The following is a 26,467-nucleotide window of genomic DNA, read 5'->3' as shown; positions in this document are numbered from 1 at the left end:
CAAAAGCAGATAACCATGCACACCATCTTGAACTTCTGGGAGGACAGCTGGGGTATAAATGAGACAGCTGACTGCATTTTTAGGGCTTCTATTCTTCCTGCAGCAAGGAAGACACTTTGAACACACAAAACTGACGCTAGTCTTTTCATCTAATTATTGTCTACTCGCAATGGCAACAGGCTATGGTTGCACAGACTTCTCACCTAAATGCATACCAAGGAGTCATTCTTGTACTTGTTTCCAAGCAAAAATCAGAATTAGGCTTACAGTACAGGCAATCGCTACTGGGAAATCTCAAAGAGGAAAAATGACTAGAGATGTACTATAATAAAAGAAAAACAGCATACTAAGGTGTTCAAGCAGGGCACTAAAATCTGTCTGTTGCATCAGATGGAGAATTAAATGATTGGTCATATAAACACCATGCTCTGCAGATACTTTTGCTGAGTGCAGGATTCAACTAAAGAATTTCTTTTAAAAAAAGATTCACGCCTCGCTTTTTCCTGCACCTCTACTGAATTTTACTTCCCCCTGAACTCCAGGGTTAGGCTCGACATGAGCAGATACAAAATATTAAGGAAAAAAGAATGCTTCTACAGAGTTTATAAAAAAGTTATGTCCCTCCACTGTCAAGTCTCCAGGAAGGCCTGCTCACTACTCTCTAAATATGACCAAATGTTATGTGATAGTGCAAGGCTAGCAAGTGGATCGCAGAAAAGCCTTCTTTGGAGGTGTGGCTGGATGGTTATTTGTTGGGAATGCTTAGGTTGAAGGGAACCCTGCAAATGCAATGCAGAGTTTTGACCAGATGGACAGTTTTTTACGGGAGAGTCCTAGGGCTATCTACATGTGTTTATGCTTGTTTTCGTTTTAAGGAACCTGATAAAGCTCATTCAGTAGCTTTGGATTTAAGTTCATGAGAGGATATGCCCTGGTTATAAATTATGTATCCCAAACAGATTTTTGTGCTTTGCCCCCTCTTCTTAGCACTTTGCAGGTTAGAAAGTCCAGTAAAAGATGTGTAATAAACTTCATCACAGGCCCTTAACAGTCTTCCTTAGCCAAGAAATAAATGGTGCCAGTGATTTTGTTCAGCATACAGTAATTAGGACAAGGCATCCGCAAAAGCTTTCTTTCTTTTCCTCTTTTCCCAAACTTTGGATACAACTCCTGTGCTATCAGGGTTTATATCAAAGAGAAAATCTACCAAGAAATTCTCATCCACAAGCCCCACAGAAATGAATGTACAGTTGCGTTCCTGCGTATCTTTAGCCAGACGTGTGCAGATCTTTCCAGTGTCCTGTGCCCAAAACCCCAATAGACTAAAAACTAGAATAATCTGTGCCCTTTCATTTCAACTGTACTGGATTACATTTAAGCATGGAAACCTATTCAAATGCAGCCCACTGTGAAGAAAGTTTTTACGTCTGACCTTCAAATAACTTTATCACCAGTGGATCTTACATCCAACCATCTTCTTCACCGCAATTGTGAAATGCTGGAAACGGGGGGCTGCTTGTCTAGGCAGTCTTTTTCTCCCCTCCAGAAATAAAAGTTTTGTATTTTAAGACTGTTCACATCGTGTAATATCACAGAAAACAGAGAAGGAAGCTGCTGGGTTGGATCACATCCCTGAATAAGTTCTTACGAAGCTTAGGTGGCTGACGGCACTCATTCTTAAAAACATCCTCAACTGTGCGAGATGTACTCAAATCTTTCTGTAACGGATTCTAGAATGAGATCCTGAACCTTGTATTGGGTTCTTATGCGTATTTCAGTGTAAGCTCATTTCAACCCAGACCATGCCACTCATGTCTTGTTGTACTCTTAGTTTAAATCTGCTGGTGATTTTTCCACATATATCCTCCGTTAGGACAGAATCAAGAGTGGCATACAGGTGTCGAGCTGAAGTCAGAGGTCATCTCATAACCCACTTTTGCAATGCTGCTTATCTTTTCCGCAAATGAACATTCTAATACCTCTCACGATCAAAAGCCGCGGAACTCTGGAGTCAAGATTGCTCACGTTAGAATTATTTACCACTACTGGGAAAAGCAGCTCTTGAGAAAACTGTAGCTTATGCATCTGTAAATTAAAGTGTAGAAACCTCGTGTGTGCATTTTAAAAAAAATCACATCAGGAAAAGAAATATTCAATTTTTTGACATCCCTAAGTTTATAGTACAGATGATGCTGCGTGAAAAAGATAAGCTCCTCAGAAGCAAAATCTTCAAGATTCAAAAGATTTTTTTTCCTTTTAAAGAAAAAACACGTATAGCTGCTCCTGATTCAGAACTTTTTAGCAGGTTGTATTGATGTGGATTCTCCCTATATTGCTGCATGCAGGCTTTTGAAAAGTCCTTTCTCGGTACAACTACTTTATTCCGATGCACAAGCATTCTGGAAAAGCCAGCACTTAAATGGGCAGAAAAAGTAATGCAGCCCGGCTGCAGCAAGAGAATCCCTGCTTTACATCATTCCGCATCTTCCGCATCTTCCGCATTTCCTTGCTTCAGTCAATGAACCTCTGGCATGCCTTCTTCCAGCGGCAAGCGGTGCACCACATATCTCTGTTCTCCATCCCATATACTTTGCGACATTTCTTGCCTTCTCCTCTTGGTTTCCTGCCAGTTAAAAAAAATACATGGAAAGAAGGTCTAGTTAACAGCAGGCTTACGATACATTCTGGTAACCAAAACACCGAGTGGACAAATCAATAAATGTTGTGAGCTAGTTACCTCAATTACTGAAGGTGAAATAACACGGCACAGGGTATACAACGTGTCAATCACCATCAGAACTTTGGTCAAGTTGCTCAGGCTGTGAAAGGGAACCATTTTAAAACAGGCCTGTGAAATTGTGTCTCCTTTAATTGGACGGCCCTGTCCTGATTAGATTCTGTTTCACCTGTTTGATGTAGTGAGAATGAGCAGGGAGTATAGCCATCCATCTCAGTCTCTCAAAAGCTTAAAGAGATGTTGTGATTATCTGTGCCAGGCTGGCCCAAGTCACTAATTGGCTGACATGTAAGTATGACATGTAAGCTTGGCTCTGGAAAGTTCCACTCAAATTTGGCTCTAATGGGTTGAATTAGATTCACCTGACCATGATTGATGAATCCTTATTAAAAACTTACTATGGGGCTAAAGTTGCTATTCTATTTGCTAACTTTTCTTTGACTTATACTTGCTAGAAGAAACTAAGGCCAACGCTAAATGGATTTCAAGGACTGTGCTAATATTTGCATATTTGTGAGTGCTTTATCCTGTCTTATGTTTCAGCTAATCTGCTATTTATGTAGATGTTGTTATTCATACTGAAGGATTTTTCATGCTGACTTTTTATTTTTAATAAAACTTTTTACAAAATTTATGTGGCCTGCTGTGTGTCCACTTACTCTCAAGAACCCATGTGAGCCAGATGGTAAAAGCCTAGGCTGGTTTCTTGACACAAAGGAAATCAAAAGAGAGAGAAAGAGAGAGAAGTGCTATGACAGATGTTAGGACTTGAGGTAAAATTTAATTTGGGGTGATGGTAGAAGGGGCCTAGCTTGTTTGGTTGGTGATCATTTTAACAACCATTTTGCAAGAAATTTCTCCCTGGCAACAATAAAAGAAAACATGCAATAATGAATCAATCATTTACAAGAAGAAATCACAAGCTGTTGTTCTGGAGCAATCCCACCAAAACACTCCTTCAGTTGTGCCTCAGGTAGAGCAGTTGTGCCTCGGGCAAGCATATACAACCATCTTAATTTGGGGATCGTCAGCATATAAAGTTAGGATGGGAATTCAAATTCGGCTAATGATTTGATTCCCACATGAAGTGGGAAACATTTCTCTCTGGCATTTTGGATTAACAGGTTCCAGTTTTGTTTAAAATTCTTCTTAATAATTAACATTCTTTTATTCTCCACCAAAGTGGTAAAAGACCTCAAAAGAATCAGTTGTGTGATTATAAATGTACAATTTTATTCCACCAGGGCTCTCAAGCTACCATTCGAGTAAGCGTTGGAAGGTTCCCAGCATTAAGTAGCCTCTATTTAAAATTGATTATGGCTGAGAGTACAACTGAAGATGTTATACATGGAGGAGAAGCAATGATTTTACAGAACAAAGGAAAAAAGAAATTCAACCAAGTCAGGGATACCATCTTGCTTACCTCAGGCCTACTGATGCTCTAGGTGGTGATGACAAAATGGTCTGGATCTGTTGCTTTTGCTCTCCGCTAGCTGTAGGACGTGCATGAGTTGGGGAAACCTAGCAACACGGAGAGAAAAACACAATGTTGATTACTGGATCTCAAAGAAGGAGAGAAGAGTAGGTTTTTATTCCCCATGTCTCTCTACATTAAGGAATCTCAAAGTGGCTTACGATAACATTCCATCCTATTGTGTCTTCACAACAGACACCTTGTGAGGTGGGTGGAGCTGAGAGAGTTCAAAGAGAACTGTAACTATTCCAAGGTCACCCGGAAGACTTCATCTCGAGGAGTGGGGGATCAAACCCAGTTCTCTAGATTAGAGTCCACTGCCCTTACTGGTGGAGAAGGCACTATGAATTATGAAGTGAAACTTCCCACTCTAGACTGTCCACTCTGAAAAAAGGTGGTAGTTGAGTTCGTGCCGTGACCTGAGAAAGCTGCCATGGTGAGGTGTAAGAAGCACTTGACTCTGCCTGAGCAAGGTGAATTTTTTTCTCCGGGTGCAGAAGATAGGGAGGAATTGGAGGAGTCCAAGGTGGAGAAAGGCTCCCTGGACAAAGAGGAACTTGACCAGGCTACCAGAGGAGCACAAGTGCCATCTGAGGGATGTCTGGGAAGTCCTGGAAAAGATTAAGTTTCTGGGCTCCAACAAGCACGCCAGGCTCCAGTTCGAGCAGCTTGTGGTAACTGGGATTTGCTGTGCATTTTAAAGCTAAGCTCTTGCCAGAGTAGACAATTGAGTTGTTTGTTGTTTCCTCCTCCCCCCCATCCCCCGTCACTAGCTCAGGATGCTGAGTGCTGCCGAATCCAGCCTACCACATCTCACTGCTTGTCTTTAATGGGTAATTGGGATCTGCTGTGCATTTTAAAGCCTAGCTTTCTTCAGAGGCATGAGCTAAAGGGCAAGATGCTCAAGGACTCTTGGCATGTGGCTGTTTGCCTGGGGTGCAGAGCCAGAGCCCCGGTCATAAATACAACTAGTGGAAGAAGATCCCCCACCACTGAAGAGGGAGATATACCAGTTGCAAGGAAACCAGGACCCATACTGACACTGAGCTATACCTGTTGGACACTCTAACCTCAGCACATCATGCGTATGCCCTGAACTGTTGCATGGTTTCTCTGAGAATATGAGAACTGGGTGTGATTCCCCACACAAGTGGCAGACTCTAATCTAGTGAATTGGATGTTCCCCTGCTCCTACACATGAAGCCTCCTGGGTGACCTTGGGCTAGCCATAGTTTTCTCTCAGCCCCACCTCCCTCACAAGGTGTCTGTTGTTGAGAGAGGAAGGGAAAGGAGTTTGTAAGCTGCCTTGAGTCTCCTTACAGCAAAGGAAGGGGGGCAGCGGAATATAAAGCCAAGCTCTTATTCTTTTTTAAGACTTCACAATCCTGGCATCTCATTGTGCAATGAAAAGTGATTGAGATCAAAGAATCTCAGCTTTTAAGCACAACTGAAAGGGACTCCATCTACAACCATGATCCTGGGATATAAAATGAAAGCACAAAAGTCAACACTTATCACAGCCATTTCAGTAAAGCCATGGAAAGTATGTGTGCCTATTACAGGTTATATTTGGAACTAAATAATAATAGTGTTTCAAGACTGAGTCTAGGATGTCCTGCAAGAACGATTTGTTTGCTTCTGGCCTTGAATTACTCATATTGATCTGTAGACCAAACAATGCAATATGACCCTCAACTGTTTCACTGCTTTGTGCTTTATACCAGAAAATGATTGCTTGTACTGGGGGTGGGGTAAGAACCCATCTGAAGTATACAGACGCAGCTCTCATATTGAAAATTCCACCCAAGACCCTCAGTTGTTATTTTTGGTAGAAAACAGAGGTGCTCTCTTCAATGATTTTTGTCTGCGTCTATAAATACGTCTTCAATCTGTATACATATGCCTGTCTCTTCAATCTGTATGCAGAACATAGCATAAGGAAAACTGGATTAGATTTAGATGAAGGTGGACTGAAAATTGCAGGGAGGAACATTAACCATTTGAGATATTCTGATACTATATTACTGGCAGAAAATTGTGAAGACTTAATACAATTACTGCTGAAAATTTAAAGAAGAAGCCAAAGCAGGAGTTCAGCCGAACATCAAGAAGACAAAAGTAATTACTACTGGAGAATTACACAGATTTAGGGTGGACAATGAAAAAATTGAAATGGTTGAAGACTTTCTTTTCAGGGCTCTCCTTAAGGGATTTGGGGGGGCTCATGGGGACATGCTCAGCTCAGATGCTGTTAAGGTGCCCTGACTTCAAGTGGCAGGGGAGACCACACAGTGGCTGAAGCCCATGTGGAATCCATCAGCCTACCATCCCACAGGATCTCCTCTGGCCAGCAGGTGGACTGGGGCAGGGTTCAGTGGAGTACATGGCCAGCAGGTGGGTCAGCTGATACTGGGATCCATCGCCCCATGCTATACTAAGACTCTGTCAGCTGCCATACCAATAAAGTTGTAGCTGATTTCATTCCAGTAGTTGTTGGTGTCATACCATGTCTGGGTGCTGTGTGAGTGTATGTGTGTGAAGGGGCTCTTCGTCATCTCTCTGTGTCCACACCTCTTAGAACTGGTCCTGCAATTATGTTCTTTGGCACCAGATTTTTTCAGAGGCAAACTGACTGGGTTCTCTTATGTATTCAATTCCTGCAAACCATTCCTATCTCAATTTTATCTATTGCAGCACAAGAGATACAACCTATAAATATCAAGACTAGCGAGGACACTTCATGTAAGGACACCTTACAGAGAAGATAATTTTTCTTTCTTGTTCCCAATGGAACCTCAGTGTGCACATTGACACTGTACTGATAGTAAAGCTTTCTGAGACAATTATTCTCAAGTAAAGGTTTTGAATGAAATGTTCTCCGTGCATTCCTTTTTGTTAAAAGCAAGCAAGCAAACAAACAAACCCATGATGGGGAAATTGTTCCAAACATGGGATTCCCAGAGTACCTTACAATAAATGTTCTGCAATTCTCAGCCTGTAGAATTTTACACATAATTTAGTGCAGAATCTGATGCCTTCTCTCAAAAAGTTCAGTTTTTGTTTGAAAAAGTAAACAGTCTTTGCATAGTCTGTGCTGATACATATGCATGTAACTGCGGGGGGTGGGGGTGGGATGGCACAGAAGATGCACCTTGTACTTCTTAAATCAGGGACAGTAAACCTAAAGGCAACCCAGCAGCAAAATAGCATGATTCTGCAAGGGCACAAATAGATTTAGACCTGGGTCAGATGTGAAGCCAAATCATAGTTTGGTGCTATGTGAATGAATGTGTGTTGATTTTACATGCTCTCTCCTCCGTAATATCCTCCTGAATTACTATTCTCCCTCTCACTTCCCACTTTGAAGTAAACTATAGTTTGCAATTACATCTGAACCACTCAATGTTTACCTTGTCAAACTATGGTTTGCAGTGGTTTATAGGGCAAAGATACACAAATTATTCATGACTTAAAGCATTTTACCATCTGAACACACCACTGAATCTAGTCGAATGCCAAACTCACAAAAACCCTGCAATTATTATTTCATAAGTATTTTTAAGCAATCATTCACTGACTCCCTTGTGCACATAAAACAATGCATCTTAGAATGTTATGAATACTGAGATGGGCATATAGGCTTATCAGTTCTTGAAATGAAATCAAATTATGCACACAGCAGTTCATTATAATTTTAAAATTCAAAGTTTAAAAAAAAATCACCAATTCCTTTCTAGCATGCCATTCAATTAACTGATTTCTTTTAATTCTACTGGGAATGGGCAGCTACTATGTACAAAAGATCTCCATTACTGCATGTGGAACACTGAATACCTACAAACTTAATCCAGCCACCTTAGATATCTGGTTTACAGAGTGACTAATGAGATCCTTGGATTCCTCGTGCTGCTTGTGCCAATTTTCTGCAGTGCCACAGAGAACAAACCACCTTTATAATTACTCCAGATCAACTGTATTGTCATGAAATCAAATTTTGGGAGTATTTGATGCACAGCAGGCTCTGTTAAGACACTCTCATTCAAATTGCTGCCAGCATGATGCCTTTCTCCACTAGCTGTTCCTTGATGGAATTTAATAAATATTCATTGGCAGAATGCAATGTAATTGATTCAGCTGCTTTCATTTTTTATCAGCTCTGCAGGAGACCACAGACATTTACAAAAAACCTCCAAGACATGCCAAAGGTTGACAGTAAGAGGCTTTTGTGGTTCTCTTGGGGAAGACAAAAGGAGCAGGCAATACCTTATCGGTGCCTAATTCTCATTGTCAGAAAGCAGAGTTTTTGTATAACCAGCATGCATTTGTGAGACATGGAACACTCTAGATGCACAGCCTCAGGTTAAGGGCTTTGATAGAAAGGAGGCTTGTATTCACATGGTGGTCATTTTAACAGTAAAACATTTATTTCAGCAAAAATCAAAATGCCATTTATTCACGGGGAGTGACTGGTAGCGGGATTTACTTGCAAGAAAAAATGGCAAATAAAAGAGACATAAAAGAAGTTAGGAGAAGACCTAATAATCATCATATCTTTCAGATTTTTTTAAAAAGCATTACTTAAACAAGAGTTTGCCAGACAAAGAAAAACATTTTCAATGTATCTAGGGTAAGACCCCAACAGAATAGCTTTGTTTCAACAGCCATCTAAGGTTTTAACCCATTATGCAATACTCCTCCTAGCCTCGTATTTATGCCAGTAACACTTAGCCAAAACCACACTGAACAACTGAAATCAGGTGGTTAAGGTGTGGCACTTGTTGCCAAGGATGTTCAAATGGGCAAAGAACTTCAGCAATGCTACCAGGCATAGACCACTCTATATGGAAAACTTTCCATTGTTTATTTCCAGGTCTTCTACTTACTGGAACACCAGTAAAGGTAACTGGGGGTGACTGCCAAGAGATGCTAAAGCTATTTCCATTGGGTGTGAACTTGGTGGATCCTGGAATGTTCACTGGAGGTGTCGCCTGTTTAAAAAAAAATCAAATAAATTAAGAAGGAAAAACTCTCACTCTACAAATGAAATATTTTGTACTCAAATCAGAACAGGTCAGAAAGACGGCCTGCTAACTTTCGCTGCAAGATCCAAGGAAGAAACTTAATGATGCCAACTGAAAGCAGACAAAAAGTTAAGGACTTTATAATTTATGAAAATAAAGATTTATTAAAACTTGGATGTTTAATAAAGTATATTTAATGGCTCAACAAGCAGCCCTTAATTAAGACTCAAAAAATACTTATCAGCCAGAATGATTATGAACATGAAAAGCACGTTGAGCAAGAGTGAGCACACTGCTTTATCTATTGCTATAATCACACTGAAGCATGCAAGAGAAGTTTCAGATCTCAAGCTGTGTTAATAACCTTAGAAGTTATCTACAAACTGCAAAGCAAAGAGTGGTGGTAAGGAAAACAGAAAAGGAAAAACAAGCAAGGAACAGAGTATGGAGCTCTTTCAGAGAATAGATACAATTACTGAAAAGCCGTAGATTAATTTAAATATCACCACGGTTGTTATCACCATGGTAGTCTAGACTTCCAGGCTAGCTGATGCATATCCTTCTTGTGCAATACTAACATGGGAATACAATCCCCTCACTTTTCTAGGGAGAAAGAACAGTACAAAGATTTGTTTTTGTGAGAAGAGGTCTACAATATTCTTCAAGCCTTTCAGTAAGGTCTCTTCAACCATAAAGGCGCAAAAGACCCAGAAGAGGATCTCTTGTCATCGTTTCTAGCTCCCTAGAAAGCTGTGGCAATGTGGAAGATTATGTGGTTTCAAGAGGTTTTTTCCTTTTCTTTTTTGCAGGCTCTACTGAGATGTCAGTTCAACACGTGATCAGACAATTGCTCAGGATAGGCATGAATCTTGCTTCTTTTAGTGCTCATGTGCTCCCTCTCTCCTTTCCCTATAGGCTCAAAGCATTGCTGATGGCTTCCTGGTTTCAGAAGTCTTCGGAGTATTTGTAGTTTTTTCCGACTCCAAACTAGAGTTCATCGCTTTTCCGTAAACTTGGATTCTCAACCAGGATTAAGTGGTAGCTTAGAACCCCAAATTGTGGAAAGAACCTTACTCCAATTTGTCAGGTGCCCACATTCGGACACTCAGACACACTGGAATTAAGCGGCAGATGCCTAGGACTACTAACTTTTCAAATGTGTTCCACATGGAAGGGAGGAAGAGAAGCATGATAACAAGCTAGGTTCATGACCCATCGAAAAATGAACTTCTGTCAGAAAGCAGCAGCAGATCTGTCACGATGCAGCTGCACAAAATGGACTGATTGCACAGTCTCCTCCAACAGAATGGAAAACCAATTGGCTGTGGTGGCACAGAGGAAAAGGTTCTCCTGTTTTGAGCAGGGCAGACCTTGTCCTTCTTAAGCAACATATCTGAGCCCACGATGAAAAATCCTGCCTACATTCTGTATAACCATGAAAACTCCCCAGTAAACTTCATCCAGTAAAATAAAACTAATCTATAAAAGCAGGCTGTGGTCACCGATTACTGAATGTCTGTATTTGTTTTACAAGCTGCAGGTCCTATTGGAAAATAAACCTTGAGGGGAAAATCAACATATCAGGAATGGTTGAAAGCTACACAGATACTTCTCTGCACTAATAAAAAAGATGGTTACAGGTCAGTTGAAAGAACAGGACATACCGGTAAGCAGGAGAGTGGATAACAGGGCTAGGAAAAGTGAATGGTAACTAGGAAAAAAGAAGATAACCCTGACTTCTTTGGAATCGATGTCATTCCTTGTATCTTGTAATCCAGTTTTTCTGTGTCTTTTTATTTTCCATCTGTCATGTCCTGCCACTGGATTCAGCAGCTTGGATCCTGGGCTTTGCATCTACTAGCACAGCAATCTTTTTCATTGTGAAGGTCATCCTGTGATGTGCAGCATGCTCCTTAGGTGCTAGGAGCTTCTGTTCATGCAAAGCCAATATCTCTTGACAAGCTGAAAAGTGCTTAGCACTACAAGAATGACATCCACAGTGGCAGACTGCTTCTGCAACAGGCAAACAGGGGCACTGGCAGAAACCAGACTTAGTATCCAAGCCATTATCTTTTACTCTCCTGTCTGTCAACAGCTTGATCTCAATAGATACATAATCCATTCCAAAGAATTTTTCAGAGCTTTAGGTTGAACTGAAATACTTAATGCACTGTATTCATGCCAGTATGTGATTATATTTGCCTTTTGTGGGTCAAAATCTTTTGCAGTCATTTTACCTGATAAGCATGGTCCGTGTGAACGAGGTAGAGATTTGTGGGAGCTGAACGACTCAGAGGTGTCATCCCTTTAGTGTCCATTTTGGCACAAGACAATTCACTTTTGCTTGCATCTTGGGTTGGAAAAGAAGGAGGAGACGCTAGAGATGGGGAGACGGGAGACAGACTACTTAATCCATCAGCCACTGAGTCAGTGTTTAGACGTATCTCTGTGTAGTAAAAATCTTCCTCTCCATCACTGTAGTCAGATTCTCCTACTCGCCTAAATCAAGTGAAGACCAAGAAGTTACTTGTACAAGACCAAATTTGTTAGAAAAAGACTGAAGTGTTGCAATTCTTATACGAGGATATAGGTAAACGGTCTAGGCTAGGGTCTTATTCCCATTTACTATTTTATTTATTTAAAGATTTATACTCTGCTCATGGGAACTCAAAGCTTACAACATTGTTCTCTCTTCTTCCATTTTATCCTCAAAACTACAACCCCATGAGGAAGTTTAGGCTGAGAGTGACTGGCCCAAGATCACACAGCGGGCTTCCGTGCCAGAACTTTAATTTCTCAGATCCTAGTTCAACACTCTAATTAAGGGTAGATATTCGTAAAATGCCATGTTGCTATCACATCTGTGTTAAGTGACAATCTTTTTGATCTACTGTGTCATGGGCATTAGTGATGATGATGGAGCCTTGAAGACTGAGTTGCTACCTCACTTGACCTACTCTTGAGTCACATAAATCCCTTGTTACGGAAACAATTTCTGAAACTGAAAAATGTACTCCAATGTAATGAGACAACTATTTTATCAAAACCTTTACCAAATTGATGGGGAAAAAAGGAAAAATCTGGAACTGAGATACTTCATTAATAGTCTGATACAAAGCATGATCACTTCACTGGGATTTACTTCCAAATAAACATGGTTGAAGGTAGTGAAAAAGAATGACAGTTTTCTTACCCAAGGTGGATGGTCCGGATGTGTTTTTGAATACCAACAGCTGTGCCAAGTACCTTTCCACAATTTTTCCAAAGGCATTTGAACATCACCTTCATGGAATTCTGAGTAATTCAAGAAAAGAGCATAAACATTAATTTGTTCGACTCCTACGGACTGCTAACTAGGTCACAGACTGCTTATAATGATGCTAAAGTAAATCTAAGTTAAGTTAGAAATTCAGGGTAATTTAAAAGTTATGTTGATATAAAAGGCTTCACAGCTGCAGAGAATTTCTGACAATGCAAGAATGGGGGAGGGAGATCACCATCAATTCCACCTACTGCTGTAAACTTTACACTTCCCACAAATGCATCCCAGCCCACTGCAGCAGTATTCATTTGATTTCTTAGGGGAAGGGAAAGGAGGAGAAGGGGAGGGAAAGGGAGACAAAAAGGAAGCCAGCTAGATGGATACTGTTGCTGTCCTCAGCCATAAGCCCGGTGGAACAGCTCTGTGTTACAGACCCTGAAAAATTGTCCTAAGTCTCGCAGATCCCAGGTCTCACTTGACAGAGCGTTTCACCATGCTGGGGCCAGAGCTAGACGGCAGGACAGTATTTGGGTCAGGGATTATCAGTAAGGTACTTGCTGAGCATAAGGATCTTTGGGAGAGGCACACTGGGAGAGGTACTCCCACAAATACAAAGGTCTCAAACTGTTTAGGGCTTTGAAGGTTAGTTCCAAAACTTGAACCTAATTCTGTACTCTATCTCGAATCAATGCAGCTAGTGGAGCAATGACTGCCATGGAGTCCCAGGGCTGTCAAAGACTGAACGATCCTAAACAACTGAGTAAGGGGACAGCTAGCAGAGGCATAGCTGGGGCAGAGTGTGCCTGGTGCACACTCTGTGTTTCCCTCCCCCTCTGCGGCACCCTGCCCCCCGCTCTCCTTACCTTAGTGCAGGCTGGAGAAGCGGCCTGCTCCCTTCAGGCTGAAAACAGCCTGGTGGGAATTACACTTCCCATGAGACCCTGGGACTCGCAAGGTCTCCTGGGAAGTAGTTCCCACTAGGCCATTTTCAGCCTTTTCCCCAGTCTGTTTCAGGAAGGTAACTATATTGGGGGGGGGGGGAGCACACCGTGGTGTGTGTATGATTTTCTGCACCCCCAGGCGCACACCTGGTGCAACATGCACCCCTCTGACAGCTAGTCGATGCAATGCTGGCCGCATAATATTCTTTTTTTGAAGCTTTAATCACCACCTCATAGGCTTTCATAAGTGATCTACAAGAAGTTTTTGCCACTTCGTCATGAGCTCTCCACCAAGCTCACTCTACTCGTCTAAGCTCCCGCTTTTTCCTCCTTAGCACCAAGGTGTATCATGGAGCTAGATAGGAGCAGGGATGAAGAGGATGTTGCGGAACGATCTCGTCGATGGCTTCTAAGAGTTAGCCATGCCAGCCCTCTACTAGCTCACTGAATAAGTCACTGGCAGGCATTGGAACCCGCGGAGCATTCCAGAAACCAATCGGATCCAAAAGTCTCTGAGGCAAGCATAAATCAGCTTTCTATCTATACAGGGAGGGGCTTCAAGCAGCCTTCAGGGTTTAATGGTCTGACCATGGCACTTGATTAACAGAGATCGGTCCCAAATCTACCACCATCACCCCAAGATCAAATCTAGGGTGTGACTTGCTTGATGCATAGGTTCTCATACAAACTGGAAGAATCCCAGAGCTACTATGGAAGACACCAGGTCCATAGCCTATCTTGAGGTGGCATTGTCTGAATGGATGTTGAAGTCTCCCAGAACAATAAGTATAGGAAATTATAAGGCTTAGCTTGAGACTGCCTCCAGTAGTCCTGGCATTATATTGACAGCAGTGTCAGGTGGTTGGTATATCAGCTGGATAGCCAAACTTTCCACAGTGCCCTCTGCCAGGCCTACACAATCAATACCTTCAACCTCCAGAGTGTGTGTATGTGTGTGTGTGTGTGTGGGGGGGGTGCCTGCAGAAGAAAGATTTCCGTATCTGCACTGCTACACCCACCCACCCCCCGACTCTTTGTCCAGGACTGAGGAAGGAGTGGAAAATGTGTGTATGTGTGTGTGTGTGTGTGGGGGGGGGGTAGTTCTTTCAGAGTGACCATTTTGCCCTCCTTTACCCAGGTCTCAGTAATGCATGGTAGTTCCACTTGATGCCCTGCAAAATAATCTTACAAGATCATGGTGTTATTTTTTATGGATCTGGTATTACGCAACATCAGTGTCAGAGAAGGGTCTAATTTCCTAGCCTTACTATCGTTGTATCATGGGACAGTATGAAGACAGAGCTCGACCCTACCTGTTCTTTTTCCTTAACATCCATTCTCCCAACGCCATAGTTCCCATGCCCCCAAATAACTGGGATCCCTGACCCTATGCTGGCCTTCTCATAACACTCATACGTACACTCACACTCTCTAACAGCTCATATTTTCAATAGCATCGTATTAACAGCTGATCAAAATGAAACATTGTGTAAATTTGTTCATATCTAAGGCACTAAAAGATTCTTTATTATTTTGAAAGAAGTGTTCTTTTTTCTGGCCAGCTATCTAGTATGCCTCAGCTAAGGTCTGGTAATGCTACCAGTTGGTCATCTGTGAACTAGAAGGTTTATTTTGGGCAAGAGATCTGGTTGGGTAAATAGAGCTAGTTTGGAAATATGTAATTAAACCAAAGAGTACCTAGTAACAGCTTCTGGGTATAACAATGAAGCTGGGTCCAGGGTCCAATGATAAAGACGACCCAAGGAGAAATGGCTTAAAGCATTTTTAATCTGAAGAGCAACAAAAACATCTTGTACACCAGTCTCTGACCCTTGTTATACAATTAAGGTCTTGTGACCTCAACAGCAAGCCAACTAACTACACATTACTTCACAATAGAATATAAGGGAATATCTCCAGATTGTAAATTCTGTCACTGAAAAAGCAATGAACTTTCAGGCAACAAAAGCATGTCCAATATTCACCAATAATACTGAGCATACAAGAGAAAAAATGGAGCAGTATGGTTTTTCAGAATCAGGTTTAAAAAGACCTTGACAGAACTTGATACATGCTCACCTTCCTTTTTCTCGGAATGGGCTCATCAAAGAGGAGACTGCTACTTTCAGCTTCATCAATGCCATCATCAGTTTGAAAGGGCAATCGAAAGGGTTTGAAGCTGTCGGCAGACAGAGGTGGAGACGGGGTGGATGGATTGGATTGGTCACTGGGAGCGTTCCAGCTCCAGTAGCCGCTGCTGCTAGTACTCGAAGGCACAAATCCTCCTTCTTTCCAAGAGCCATTTAAGGATTCTAAAGTGGGAGTTTAAAAAGAACACACACAAATCATGTACAGATTAAACAGTTCTGGATAAAGCCAACAGATCTAAATGACCATATTTATTTTAGCAAGGAAGCCATAACACTTAGTCCTAAATCAATGAGATTGCTCACAGATAGGGGTGCAATGAAGCATTTGTGTAGGAAATGCTTCATTGTACCCTTATTCATGAGCAATCTCATTTTACTTCACACTGCCCCAATCCCCTGCCCCAAGATGCAAAATGTGCACATGTCACCAGAGGTGTATCTGCAATGGGGACATCTGGGGTGGCTCGCCCCGGGCACTGCAGTCATGTGTCAGGGGCATGGGTGTGTCGGGGCGGAAGGGGGCATGCGGGCAGTTCATGCCCCACGCATAGTTCCCCCTCCATCACTGCCTGTCATTTTTGGTACATGCACACACTGTGGGAAGTCATAACTGGCTATGGCTTCCCAATCAGTGTGCATTATATGTATACCACACAGGCACATGGTAGCACAAAAACATTTTTGCTAAACAGAAGAAATATCTGTGTAGAAAGTTATTATTTGTGAAGTAACCTCACATGGATTCATGCAGGTGGCTTTAACTGTAAGCTGTAACAGAGATTTTAAAATGTATCTCCTGTATATCTTGACTTCTAGTGGAAGGATATTCACTGACAAGTTGCTCGCAGGGTGCAGCGCTTATGCACAAGCACAGTTGGGGCCAATTTAGAACACCAACTAACAATGGAAGAAAAATGCATTTTTGCTAAGAATGAAACCTAGGAAAAGGCCACAGGAACTATTTAGACAAGAAAAAAGAAATGTTAAAACCATGAAAGCACAGCTAGAGGCACTGTGCTACCCTAAGCAGAGTAAACCTTTCTAAATTTAAGTCATGAACTGAACTATTAGTTTCCTGGCTGCATATACATCAATTTAGCTGGCAGTAACTACAAAATATTTAGGTCATGTCCAAAACTAAAATATTAGAAGAAATTCTGCATGTTTTTCTGTTTTGTAGTACAGTTCTTTAATTAATTTTTCAAACCTATTCCTATACCTTAGTTCCAAGTCCCATGCCAAATATGTGCAGCAGGTGGAGTATCAACTTCTAAGCTGAACACAGTTTAAAAATTCTGTTTGTTTGCAGGGAAACAAAAAAACCCCACTTTATTAAAACATAATTTTCAGTCACACTTGGACACTTCTGTATTTTCTGAATCTGCAGCTTCCCTTTACTTTTTTTTAAAAGAGAGATTCAATCAGGAACAAAATTTAGAAACAAGAAATGGGCTGATAGAATGAGGTTGAGTATGAAGTAAAAAACAGACAAGCGAAATTGTTTTCCTGTCATCCCATTTACAAATGTCTGACTTATTTAAATAAGGTTACCATTACATTCTTAATCATCCAGCCGTGGCATGATATTGTACTTCTTTCCTCTGACTTTTTTTTAGGAGTTGAAAAAAATATTTTTTTTTACTATTTATGCAGAATATATTAAATATCCCTGCCTAAATTTTTTAAGGAAATGAAAAGCAGCCGTTGAGGGTGTTCTGGTTTCTGTATGAGACAGCAATGTGTGTCACAATAACAACAGGTGGCATGATGTCTTCTCTAGGTGATCATGGAGTTGGAAAGGATCAGGTGGGGATGTTGTTTTCTCACAAGGTATGTTGACTGAGTACAGTACGTTAAGTTAAAAACTATATGAGTTGAGAAGCTAGCAATTGTTACTATAGGTATAACTGAAGAATAATAGTGACGACTGGTTGAAGTCTTAATAGTTGAATATATGTGTTATTATAACAAGACAATCCCTGGTAAGGGATATGAATATATTACTATTTAATTTTTAAAAAATGTTACCAGAAGGTCATTTGTATGTATTATACAATTTGAAATTTAATAAATATATTAATATATAAATAAAATTTAAATTTTTTTTTAAAAAGAAAATAATGTACAGCATTAAGTCAAAGCAAGTTTTTGATATTTGAGTACAAGCTCTCTACGGGTTTGGCCCAGGTCTCCCAAGTGGTTAAAAATGCATGCCTACCATTAGGTCGGACAGGAGGGCTGCGAACCAAAGGACTGGTAGATAAACTCGTTAATACCATAGCTGCTGTCACTTTATCCATATCCAGTTCTTCTGATGATTTTCTGAAATAAAGGGCAAAGAATGGGGGGAAATAACGTTACTAGAAAAATAAATTTGAAGCACAGTCGCACTGTTACTATTCTTACAACTCAGGCAGACTGTTCCTGGACTTGAAGTTCTACAGTCCACTCAGATGAGCTAAGCTCCTCTTGAACAACTACCATAGGAAATAGAACTAATTGTCTTTGGGGCTCTCAAGTTGTATCAACCATAGTGACAAGTTAATAAAAGAAAAGACAAAAGCTGTTTTCATTAATGAAAACCTTTCAGTAGTATGAATTATTTTAACACAACGTTAACATTTTCAGACTTCACAATTATGAATTCCTGCTTTCAACCACCATACCAAAAATAAGGTTTTGTCTTGCAAATAGAGTGTAGGCAAAGAGAGTTCCTAAGTCAGGGGTCTGCAACCTGCAGCTCTCCAGATGTTCATGGACTACAATTCCCATCAGCCAATTGGCCATGCTGGCAGGGACTGATGGGATTTGTAGTCCATGAACATCTGGAGAGCCGCAGGTTGCAGACCCCTGTCCTAAGTGGTAGGGCCAATCCCCATTTGCATTTGGCTCGGTGTGCCAAATTCCCAGTTGGGTTGGGGAATCCCCTGTCCCAAGATCCTGTTGCCTGCTGTCACTCAAAGTAGCAGCAGAGGAAAATAATTCAACAAAAGAGCACAGGATCCAGCAAAATAGCAAATTTGATTCCCAATTCCTGCTGCAGACCCCCTCCCATGTTCAGAGTCCCCCTCCCCACAGGAGCAGCATTTCAAGGATGTTGGTGGGTTGCAGTGGGGCTGGGCAGACAGGAAGGGTTCGTTCCACTTCTGGAAAATTTAGACTGGATCCTACCCCTTATTTCAGTACATTTTTTCTGGAAGCCTGCTCTGAGATCGTCAGAGAGGATACATTCCACACCATCTGGAAGGAGTTCTGCAAGTGTTCCTGTCATACACAGTTCCTGCCCACACTGACGACATATATCCCCCCCCCCCCTTCTCAGCATTATTTTTGGCTGCATCATCACAAGGTGCTGGAGGAAAGTGTACAGAAAACTCCCAAGTGTGGAAGCTCCATCACCAAAGCACGTACGGCTTCTGTGTTTGCAGCAGTGCTGAGAGCAATTAGAATTGTGTGGATGCAGAGAGAATTAGGCCCATGTACGCACACACTTAAGCATCCTTAACACGATGCTGGACAGTGACTTTTTGTGTTTTAACACGGAAAGTCACGGAAACAGTTTCTGTAGATACCTCTATAGATATGCAAACAATACACTAATCTTCAGACAGCGTCCAAATGTTTGGGTTGCCAATTTTCAAACTCAGCCCCCTTCCTGTCCCTTAAATATCTGTTTCATCTGCAGCAATGATCAGGTGACATTGTTCATCAATTTCCCATTCTCACGTATTAAGCCTTCCTTAAAGAGACATGATGTATTTCACCTGGCCAAGTTAACAATCCTACAAAGACAAAAATCAGACTTTGAAAGGTGTTCCTGCCCCCTGCCCCCACTCCCCTGCACACACAGAGGGGAAAAGATTCTTCCCCTTTCTTTGTGCAAACGGGAAAGCAGCTGGAGAAGGAGGTATTTTGAGTGGCCGGAGGGAAGACGATTAAAAGCACACAGAAAGGCTGCCCATCCTCTAATCAAATATGCAGTAAAAGAAAAAAAAAGTTAGGCAACTGTTGATAGGGCTCCCTTGTGTCGTCCTGTTGAGGCCTCGTTTAAAGGGGGGGGGGGAACCTTAGGCAGCCGTCTTATTCAAAAATACACACTGAGGCAGCAACTATATCAGCTCTGCTTAACTGAAAAGTGACAGCCGCATGGAAATATTCTCGATTCTTAAAAAAATAAACTAAACTTCAATTACCAGTGAAGCTAATTAGACAAAGCACCCTGAAGGCAGACATGGGGCACATCAACATGAAGTCAATTGATGAATAGTAATCAGCTCATGCATCTTCAGGCGGAGTTACAATGCACTGAATTTTCTATCGTTTCTAAACCCTGATAATTAAAAAAGACTATGTTTGATGATGACTGTTTTCAAAAGATCCTCTCCATGTATACTGGATAATCAATTACCTGTTCACTTCACTAAAGCCAAGTAAAATGGGGAGTTGGGCCCCAAAAACCCACAAGTGGAGTTTCCCACATTCCCTGGACTTCTGAAGCACCTGGAAAGCAGCTCGGGGTGTGTGTGTGTGTGTGTGTGTCAAATGAACATAGTGTATGTGGGGGCGTTACTCGTGGGAAATTCACAGAAATCGTGAGTTACTTCCCTAACTGCACACAAATGTCTTCTGTTCACACAAATGACTTCTGTTTACATCTGATCCACAGAGTGTTTCTGGTCTAGTTGATATAAAGGCAAATTTGCATTGCACAAAAATTATTTTCAGAGGATGATGAAAAAGCAGAGGATAACTGATCACAAACAGCACAATATGGGCTGGAAACAACTGAAAGTTCACTGGAGGTATCTAAGAAACGTCTAGATGCCTCAACTCTTGTCTTGAAGTGGAAGTTTCTAAAATTTGTTTTAGAATGTTAATTCCTGCTCGAAAGAACATGGAAATCATAACTCAAAGCTGCTGCCTTAATTCCCACATCATGCGAGCAATCCAGATGTGCAGTCTGACCTTTTGTGGTTGGTTATGATTTAGGGTCCCTCGTTTTAAATCCAGCATTCAAAGCTGTTGCCATAGTGTGGGGGCAAAGGACTGGCTCCCTGTGAATTCGGTTTAAAGATGTAACTCCTTGCATTTCCAGTTGAAGGTACATCAGGAAGGAAGACTCCGAAAAGGACCTAAAGAACATTCTGCCAGCCAGGGTATCCTTTTCCAAAAGCAACCCAGACACACGGAACTGCAACAGAAGGCTGCAAACATATTTTGTTTCCCTTTGGGTTTTTTTTTTTAAACTAAAAATGTGGCTGACAGTTTGGATCAAAATAATTATTTGTGTTCCCAGAAGTTGATGTCTATTAATCCCAATGTTATAGACAGGGTTACAATTTCACTCCAGAACATCTGCTTGTTACTTTTCAGGAAGGGGGAAGGGGAGAAAGCTATTTTTAAAAAGGCTGTCATCTAGTAATTAAAAAAAATTATAATATTTAGCAACTACTAACAGTTTTTATAAATTATGACAAGCTAATCTTCCCCTTGACCTCAGGAATCCATGCATTTATGGTGGGATTATGAATTCATGGTGGAAATTCAGAATTTCTCATTGCTGTTTTTCTTGCCAGGGGACAGCAGGGAGCTACTTGAAGGGACAAACTAGTGTGTACATGTACACCTCCAGCAACTCATCATTCATTTACCTAAGCCACTTATAAGCATTCTTCCGAGTAACCTAGGCTATGGGAAGAACAGCTGGGAAAAGTTTTGCAGGAGAACTGTCTGGCACGTAAGAGCCTAGTTATCTATCATTTCTACCTGCCTCTCCCCTTCACATTGTGTCAGCAGACTTTGTGCTTGGGAATTTGTGATCAGGATGGCATTTTTTAAAATAGTGGAATAAGAACTACAGTATAATGAAACAGCTCAGAAGGCCACTTTTAGAAGGGAGTGGATTGCAGTTTCTTGTATGTACCACCATCCTTTTACTGCATTGTCTTCTACCTTTTCAACCCACTTTCTTCATTGTGGTATTGTCATGTCTTAGAAAATATTTTTGGTTTTGCTTTACATTCAGGGTTACCAGCTCCAAAGGGGAGATTCCTGGCAACTTGTGGGTGAAGCCTTGGAGGGGAAGAGCCTCAGCCAGGTGTAATGCCTCAGGGCTAACCTGCCAGCAGCCATGCAGGCAGTATGAAGCTGTTTCAACTATCCATGTTTGATTACCACTTATTTGTAAATGTAGCATGATGCAGGTTAGTGCAATATTCACATTCTGTTTGCCAACTGTCTTAGGACTAGCAATAAAGCCCGTTGTGAAACAAAATACAACGGGCTCTAGAAAACTGTGAGTTGTTGCCAACATGCCTTGCACATGCATCAGTGTGGTCTACCCCTCTGCTCATGCACTTGCACAGCTCTTTAAAAAGTGAGTTGTCACCTGCATGCTTTGCCTTTTATATAGATAATATATTAATCTGGAGGTTATGTTAGCTACTTGCTCAAAAAGGAATTCCTCAAGAAGCCTATTAGCTGTAATTCTTACTAGACTGAAATCCCCATAACTGAAACAAACAACTGAAATGAACATGAGATTCATCCTCACTAAATTAAAAGAAGAAATTTGTATTCGAAATAAGGATAAACAGCTCATTCCAGACAAGGCTTTCATTCACTTTTAAACTGTGTTTAGAATTAAGACTGGGATGTAACTGTTATGACACCCATTTCTGGCTTAAAGCCCTAAACATACACGCCTCAGAAACAATCCCTTCATTGTATTGCACACACACACTTTCAATTGGAATGCTTAGATTGTGAAAACACAGATGTTAAGTGATCTATGAAGCTGTACTAACAACAGTTATTTAAAAGATGGCTCTATGGTACCAAGTCTCTGAAAATGAAAAATAAAATATCAAAAGAAAAGCAGAGGTCATGTTAGAGGAATTGGAGTGAGTTGTTCTTCAGTACAATGAAAGTGGAGAAAAGTCTTCAATACACATTTAGAATTCTCCTCAACTGCTTGCTGCTTATGTACTACTGAAGTCAGACCATTTGAGTGACACTAGGCAGAGAGACAACAACTACTAGGCCCTGTATCTACTTTACAACACCGCAATCATCACATATATGCAACAAAATAATGTGTGTAAAGTGCCATCAAGTCACAGGCAACTTACAGCAACCCAGTTAGGTTTTCAAAGCAAGAGACTAAAGGTGGTTTGCCACGGCCTTCCTCTGCACAAAAATCTTGGTATTCCCTGGTGATCTCCTATCCTGCTACTAACCAGAGCTGACCCTGCTTATATCTGAGATCTGATGAAATCAGGCTAACCCAGGCCATTCAGGTCAGGATGGACAAAATACACAATGCCAAAACTGAATATTTATTTGAGTAACTACTCTTGCTCTAACCAAGAACTGGGAAATCCACTCTGCTCCCAGTACAAAACAGTACAGTAGAACCTCGGTTTTCATTGCCTTCGGTTTTCAGCGATTTTTTCAGTGAAAAATTTGTCTCGATTTTCACTGATTTGCCTCGGTTTTCATCAATTTGTAGTAAGGTGCAGGGGTTTATGGAGAAAAATCACCTGGACAAAGCTGTTGCAGGCCATGTCTGCAACTTGTTTAATGACAGTGTCTTACCCCATTTCAGACAAATCTTAAAGAGGCGTCAGAAACAGACCTCTTTGGACAGCTTTCTGGTGCGACATTGGTCCACTAGCTCTGAAGCAGATCCTAGTGTTATTGTTTGTTACTGTTTTCAGCATTAAGAACTATGGTTATTCACCAAAAAATGTGTTTTTGGTATGTTTTTTGGAGTGCCTCGAACGGATTAACTGGATTTACATTGATTCCTATGGAAAAGTTTGCCTCGGTTTTCATCGGTTTCCATCGATTCTTTTCGGTTGGATTACCAATGAAAACCAAGGTTCCACTGTACTTGGCTTTTTTATTACTGATACATACTACCACATGGCACTTTACAAAATGTAACACAACAGGTGCATGTAGTTTACAGTCTAAATATGGACATAAAGGAGACAGAAAAGGAATGAGAAGGAAAATATGCCTCAATCCACTTACAAATGCTCAGGATTAAGTCACACATGCACAGGTTATTTGCCCTGTCCTACATACTTTTGGGGAAAAAATCCTGCTTCCCAGGACCATCACGGTCCTTTCATTCAACACCTGGATTTTCCTCCCCTCCCCTGACATCTTTCCCAAAGTTCTGAAGATCCATTCAGAAAGATCAACAGGGAGACTTTTATGTTAAGAGACAGCAGTGAGGGAAAGAAGAACGAACTGCCGGCCTCGGTGCTATGAAACGTAGGAGCGGAAAGTATGCCTTCTCTTCCTTGCGAGCAGAATGAGTTCCTCTCTTTCCCGTCTAAGACAAGGCGATGGAACCTGAAGCATGTTCTTCTGACTGACAACTGATTCCGTTTTTATTTTTCAAGCCGTTCTGTGTAGGTTTTTAATAATTCATGGTGCAGCATCCCCCCCCCCCCTTCATTTGGTTCTGTGGGTGAGCACGAAGAATGCTAATCACCTCCGGGCCAGACTGACAAGCTGGAAATGGCCAAGGCTCCTCCCCCGATGAGCTCATCCCCTAGCAGTGCAAATGAGAATGACATCATGTTGCTCTGAAGCTCTACACGCATAAAACTCATTGCTCAAGCTGCAGCTACTTTTCTTCAATACAGCTTTTCTCCCGAGATCATTAGGCTTTGTGTGTGTAAGGGGGAAGCAGGGGGAGAACAACACAACACAAAGCAAATATAGCTCTTCAATACCAGCAAATTTCCTCTGCTTCCTACTCCTTTCACCCACACCGATCTGTAGGTCAACAGTTCCAACTGCACTGGGTGTTCGGTTTTAAGAAAGATCTGCAAAATAACTGCAGATTTCTCAAGGGAAAGAGAGGAACTGAAAGGAAGTGAGACAATATTAGGGAAAGAAAGCCCTAGGGGGAAAGATGGTTGCTTAGCCATTACATGGTAGTTAAAATATATCCAATTGCTTAACACAATCCAGAAAGGGACCATTTCTGAATCAGGAAAGGTTGTACCCTTCACCCATTCCACAGTTCCACAGACCCACTTCATACAGCATGTGAAATTGCTTTCTACATCTGGGAATCTGTATTCCCAGCCTCAAACAGCAAACTGAGAGCCAGTATAGCACAGGGGTAGAGTAGGGTTAGAGCAGGGGTAGCCCACCTATGGCGCTCCAGATGTTAATGGACAACAATTCCCATCAGCCCCTGCCAGCATGGGCCAGTGACTCTCTCAACCTAACCTACCTTCCAAGGTTGTTGCGAGGATAATATAGAGGAGAAAATGCTTTATGTCTCTGATGTGTCCCCACTGAGAAAAGCAGAGTGTGTGCTCTTTATACAGTCACTGAACTTTGTCAGTTTAAAGACAGCAAGAATATGATTTATTTTTCAAAATAAATAAATTTTGGAAAGATACACATATACACAAAGCCATCAGCTTTTCCTTCTTGCTTTAATAAGCACAGATGTCTGGCACTTCAACAGAGATATTTTTGTACATCAATTAACACCAGACACAAAGTAGCTACTTCTACTGACAATGCTACTGGTCGGTTAACACTTGCTTTTAATTTACAGTGATTTTTTTCAAGCCTTTAGGCTAGAAAGTGGCATTAATGCTAGAGATAGGTTCGCCTGGAGACAAGGAAGACATGAGGCTTAATTGGACAGCCACATCTGAAGCACCCAATAAGGACGCGTAATTTTACCACTTATATTGTAGCCATACCTCCTCCATGCAGGCTTTTCTGTCGGCTGCTGCCTCTCCTTCCCATTAACATCACCAGATTAGCTTGTTGACTTTCAGGCTAAGCAGGAATTTTGGGGGTTTCCTCTGACCGGCTAATGAGAAGGTCTTTTTTGTTTACTTTTTGATGTCGGTGAAGAGATGGTTAAGTAGGCCTATCCAAATGCAGAGCTCTAATTCCTGACATATCTACTTCCAACATAGCAGCTTCCTTGGTAGCAGAATGACAATGTGTGGCTGACAACTTAATGACAGTAAACTCAATTTACTGGTATGGATATTTGGCTTTACTGAACATTTTCAGGTCCAGTAAACCCAAATCTGAAAATTGCCCCCCAAAATGGTGCCCACTCCTAGTCAAGAGACATTGGGTATCAGAGCCTCACTTCACAGCCATATGACAGCGCAACTGTCAACGTTGTAACCTTTCCTGAGACTGTGGTAAAGGCCATGTAATGAATGTAAATAGAAATAGTCACAGCTTCTCGGAGCTCTCTCAGCCCCACCTAACTCACAGGGTGTTTGTTGTGAGGGGGGAAGGGCAAGGAGATTGTAAGCCCCTTTGAGTCTCCTGCAGGAGAGAAAGGGGGGGATATAAATCCAAACTCTTCTTCTTCTTCTAAATGTAAACAAAAAATAGAAATAAACTAAGACAACAGTTGTGCTTCTGGCAAGAGAAGAAAGAAAAAAGATTTAAGAGCGTATAACACTGAAAAACTACTTCAGACTAACAGAACTCCACTGTTTGTTTTTTCAACAAAAACAGTCACAGCTCTGCAATAATATCTGAAAAGCAAAATGTTTGCTTATTTCAAAATGTTTATCCCATGTTTCCTCCACACTGGAATTCTGAATAACTTACAAAGTAAAATACACAAATCTGAATAAAATTATACAACCAACACTTTCACAGTCAAACTTCAACACAGGAGATAAGCCACGAGGCCATCCCACTTTTGGCGATCATAGCCTCAACCCTCGTTTCCCATAACAAGCTCAAGCTATAAGTTACCTGCAAATGATCAGCCCAAGCTTATGGCAGTTGGCTCAGACAGCTCTATCCCTCCCTTCCTTTCACCCTGACCAAGCTAGACAATTTTCAAAACCGATTTCTCCCTTTG

At 41.4% G+C, this 26,467-nt stretch overlaps 1 protein-coding gene across 1 annotated transcript in view; it reads right to left on the bottom strand.

The window, feature by feature from the left end:
* Positions 1-2,482: 2,482 nt before the first annotated feature.
* Positions 2,483-26,467, bottom strand: part of ZNF704 (zinc finger protein 704) — a 54,395-nt gene continuing 30,410 nt past the window's right edge. The window contains exons 3-9 of the mRNA XM_048507633.1: positions 17,804-17,907; positions 15,515-15,747; positions 12,426-12,526; positions 11,470-11,731; positions 9,095-9,199; positions 4,161-4,258; positions 2,483-2,623 (exon numbers count right to left, since the gene is read on the bottom strand). Of these exons, the coding sequence (XP_048363590.1) occupies positions 2,512-2,623; positions 4,161-4,258; positions 9,095-9,199; positions 11,470-11,731; positions 12,426-12,526; positions 15,515-15,747; positions 17,804-17,907 (1,015 nt within the window). The 3' untranslated portion in view covers positions 2,483-2,511. The remainder of the gene's footprint in view (positions 2,624-4,160; positions 4,259-9,094; positions 9,200-11,469; positions 11,732-12,425; positions 12,527-15,514; positions 15,748-17,803; positions 17,908-26,467) is intronic.

The sequence above is a fragment of the Sphaerodactylus townsendi genome, linkage group LG09 (genome assembly GCF_021028975.2).
Source record: "Sphaerodactylus townsendi isolate TG3544 linkage group LG09, MPM_Stown_v2.3, whole genome shotgun sequence".
Taxonomy (NCBI): domain Eukaryota; kingdom Metazoa; phylum Chordata; class Lepidosauria; order Squamata; family Sphaerodactylidae; genus Sphaerodactylus; species Sphaerodactylus townsendi.
The sequence above is the reverse complement of the archived record's forward strand: the minus strand, read 5'-3'. Positions and strand labels throughout refer to the sequence as shown.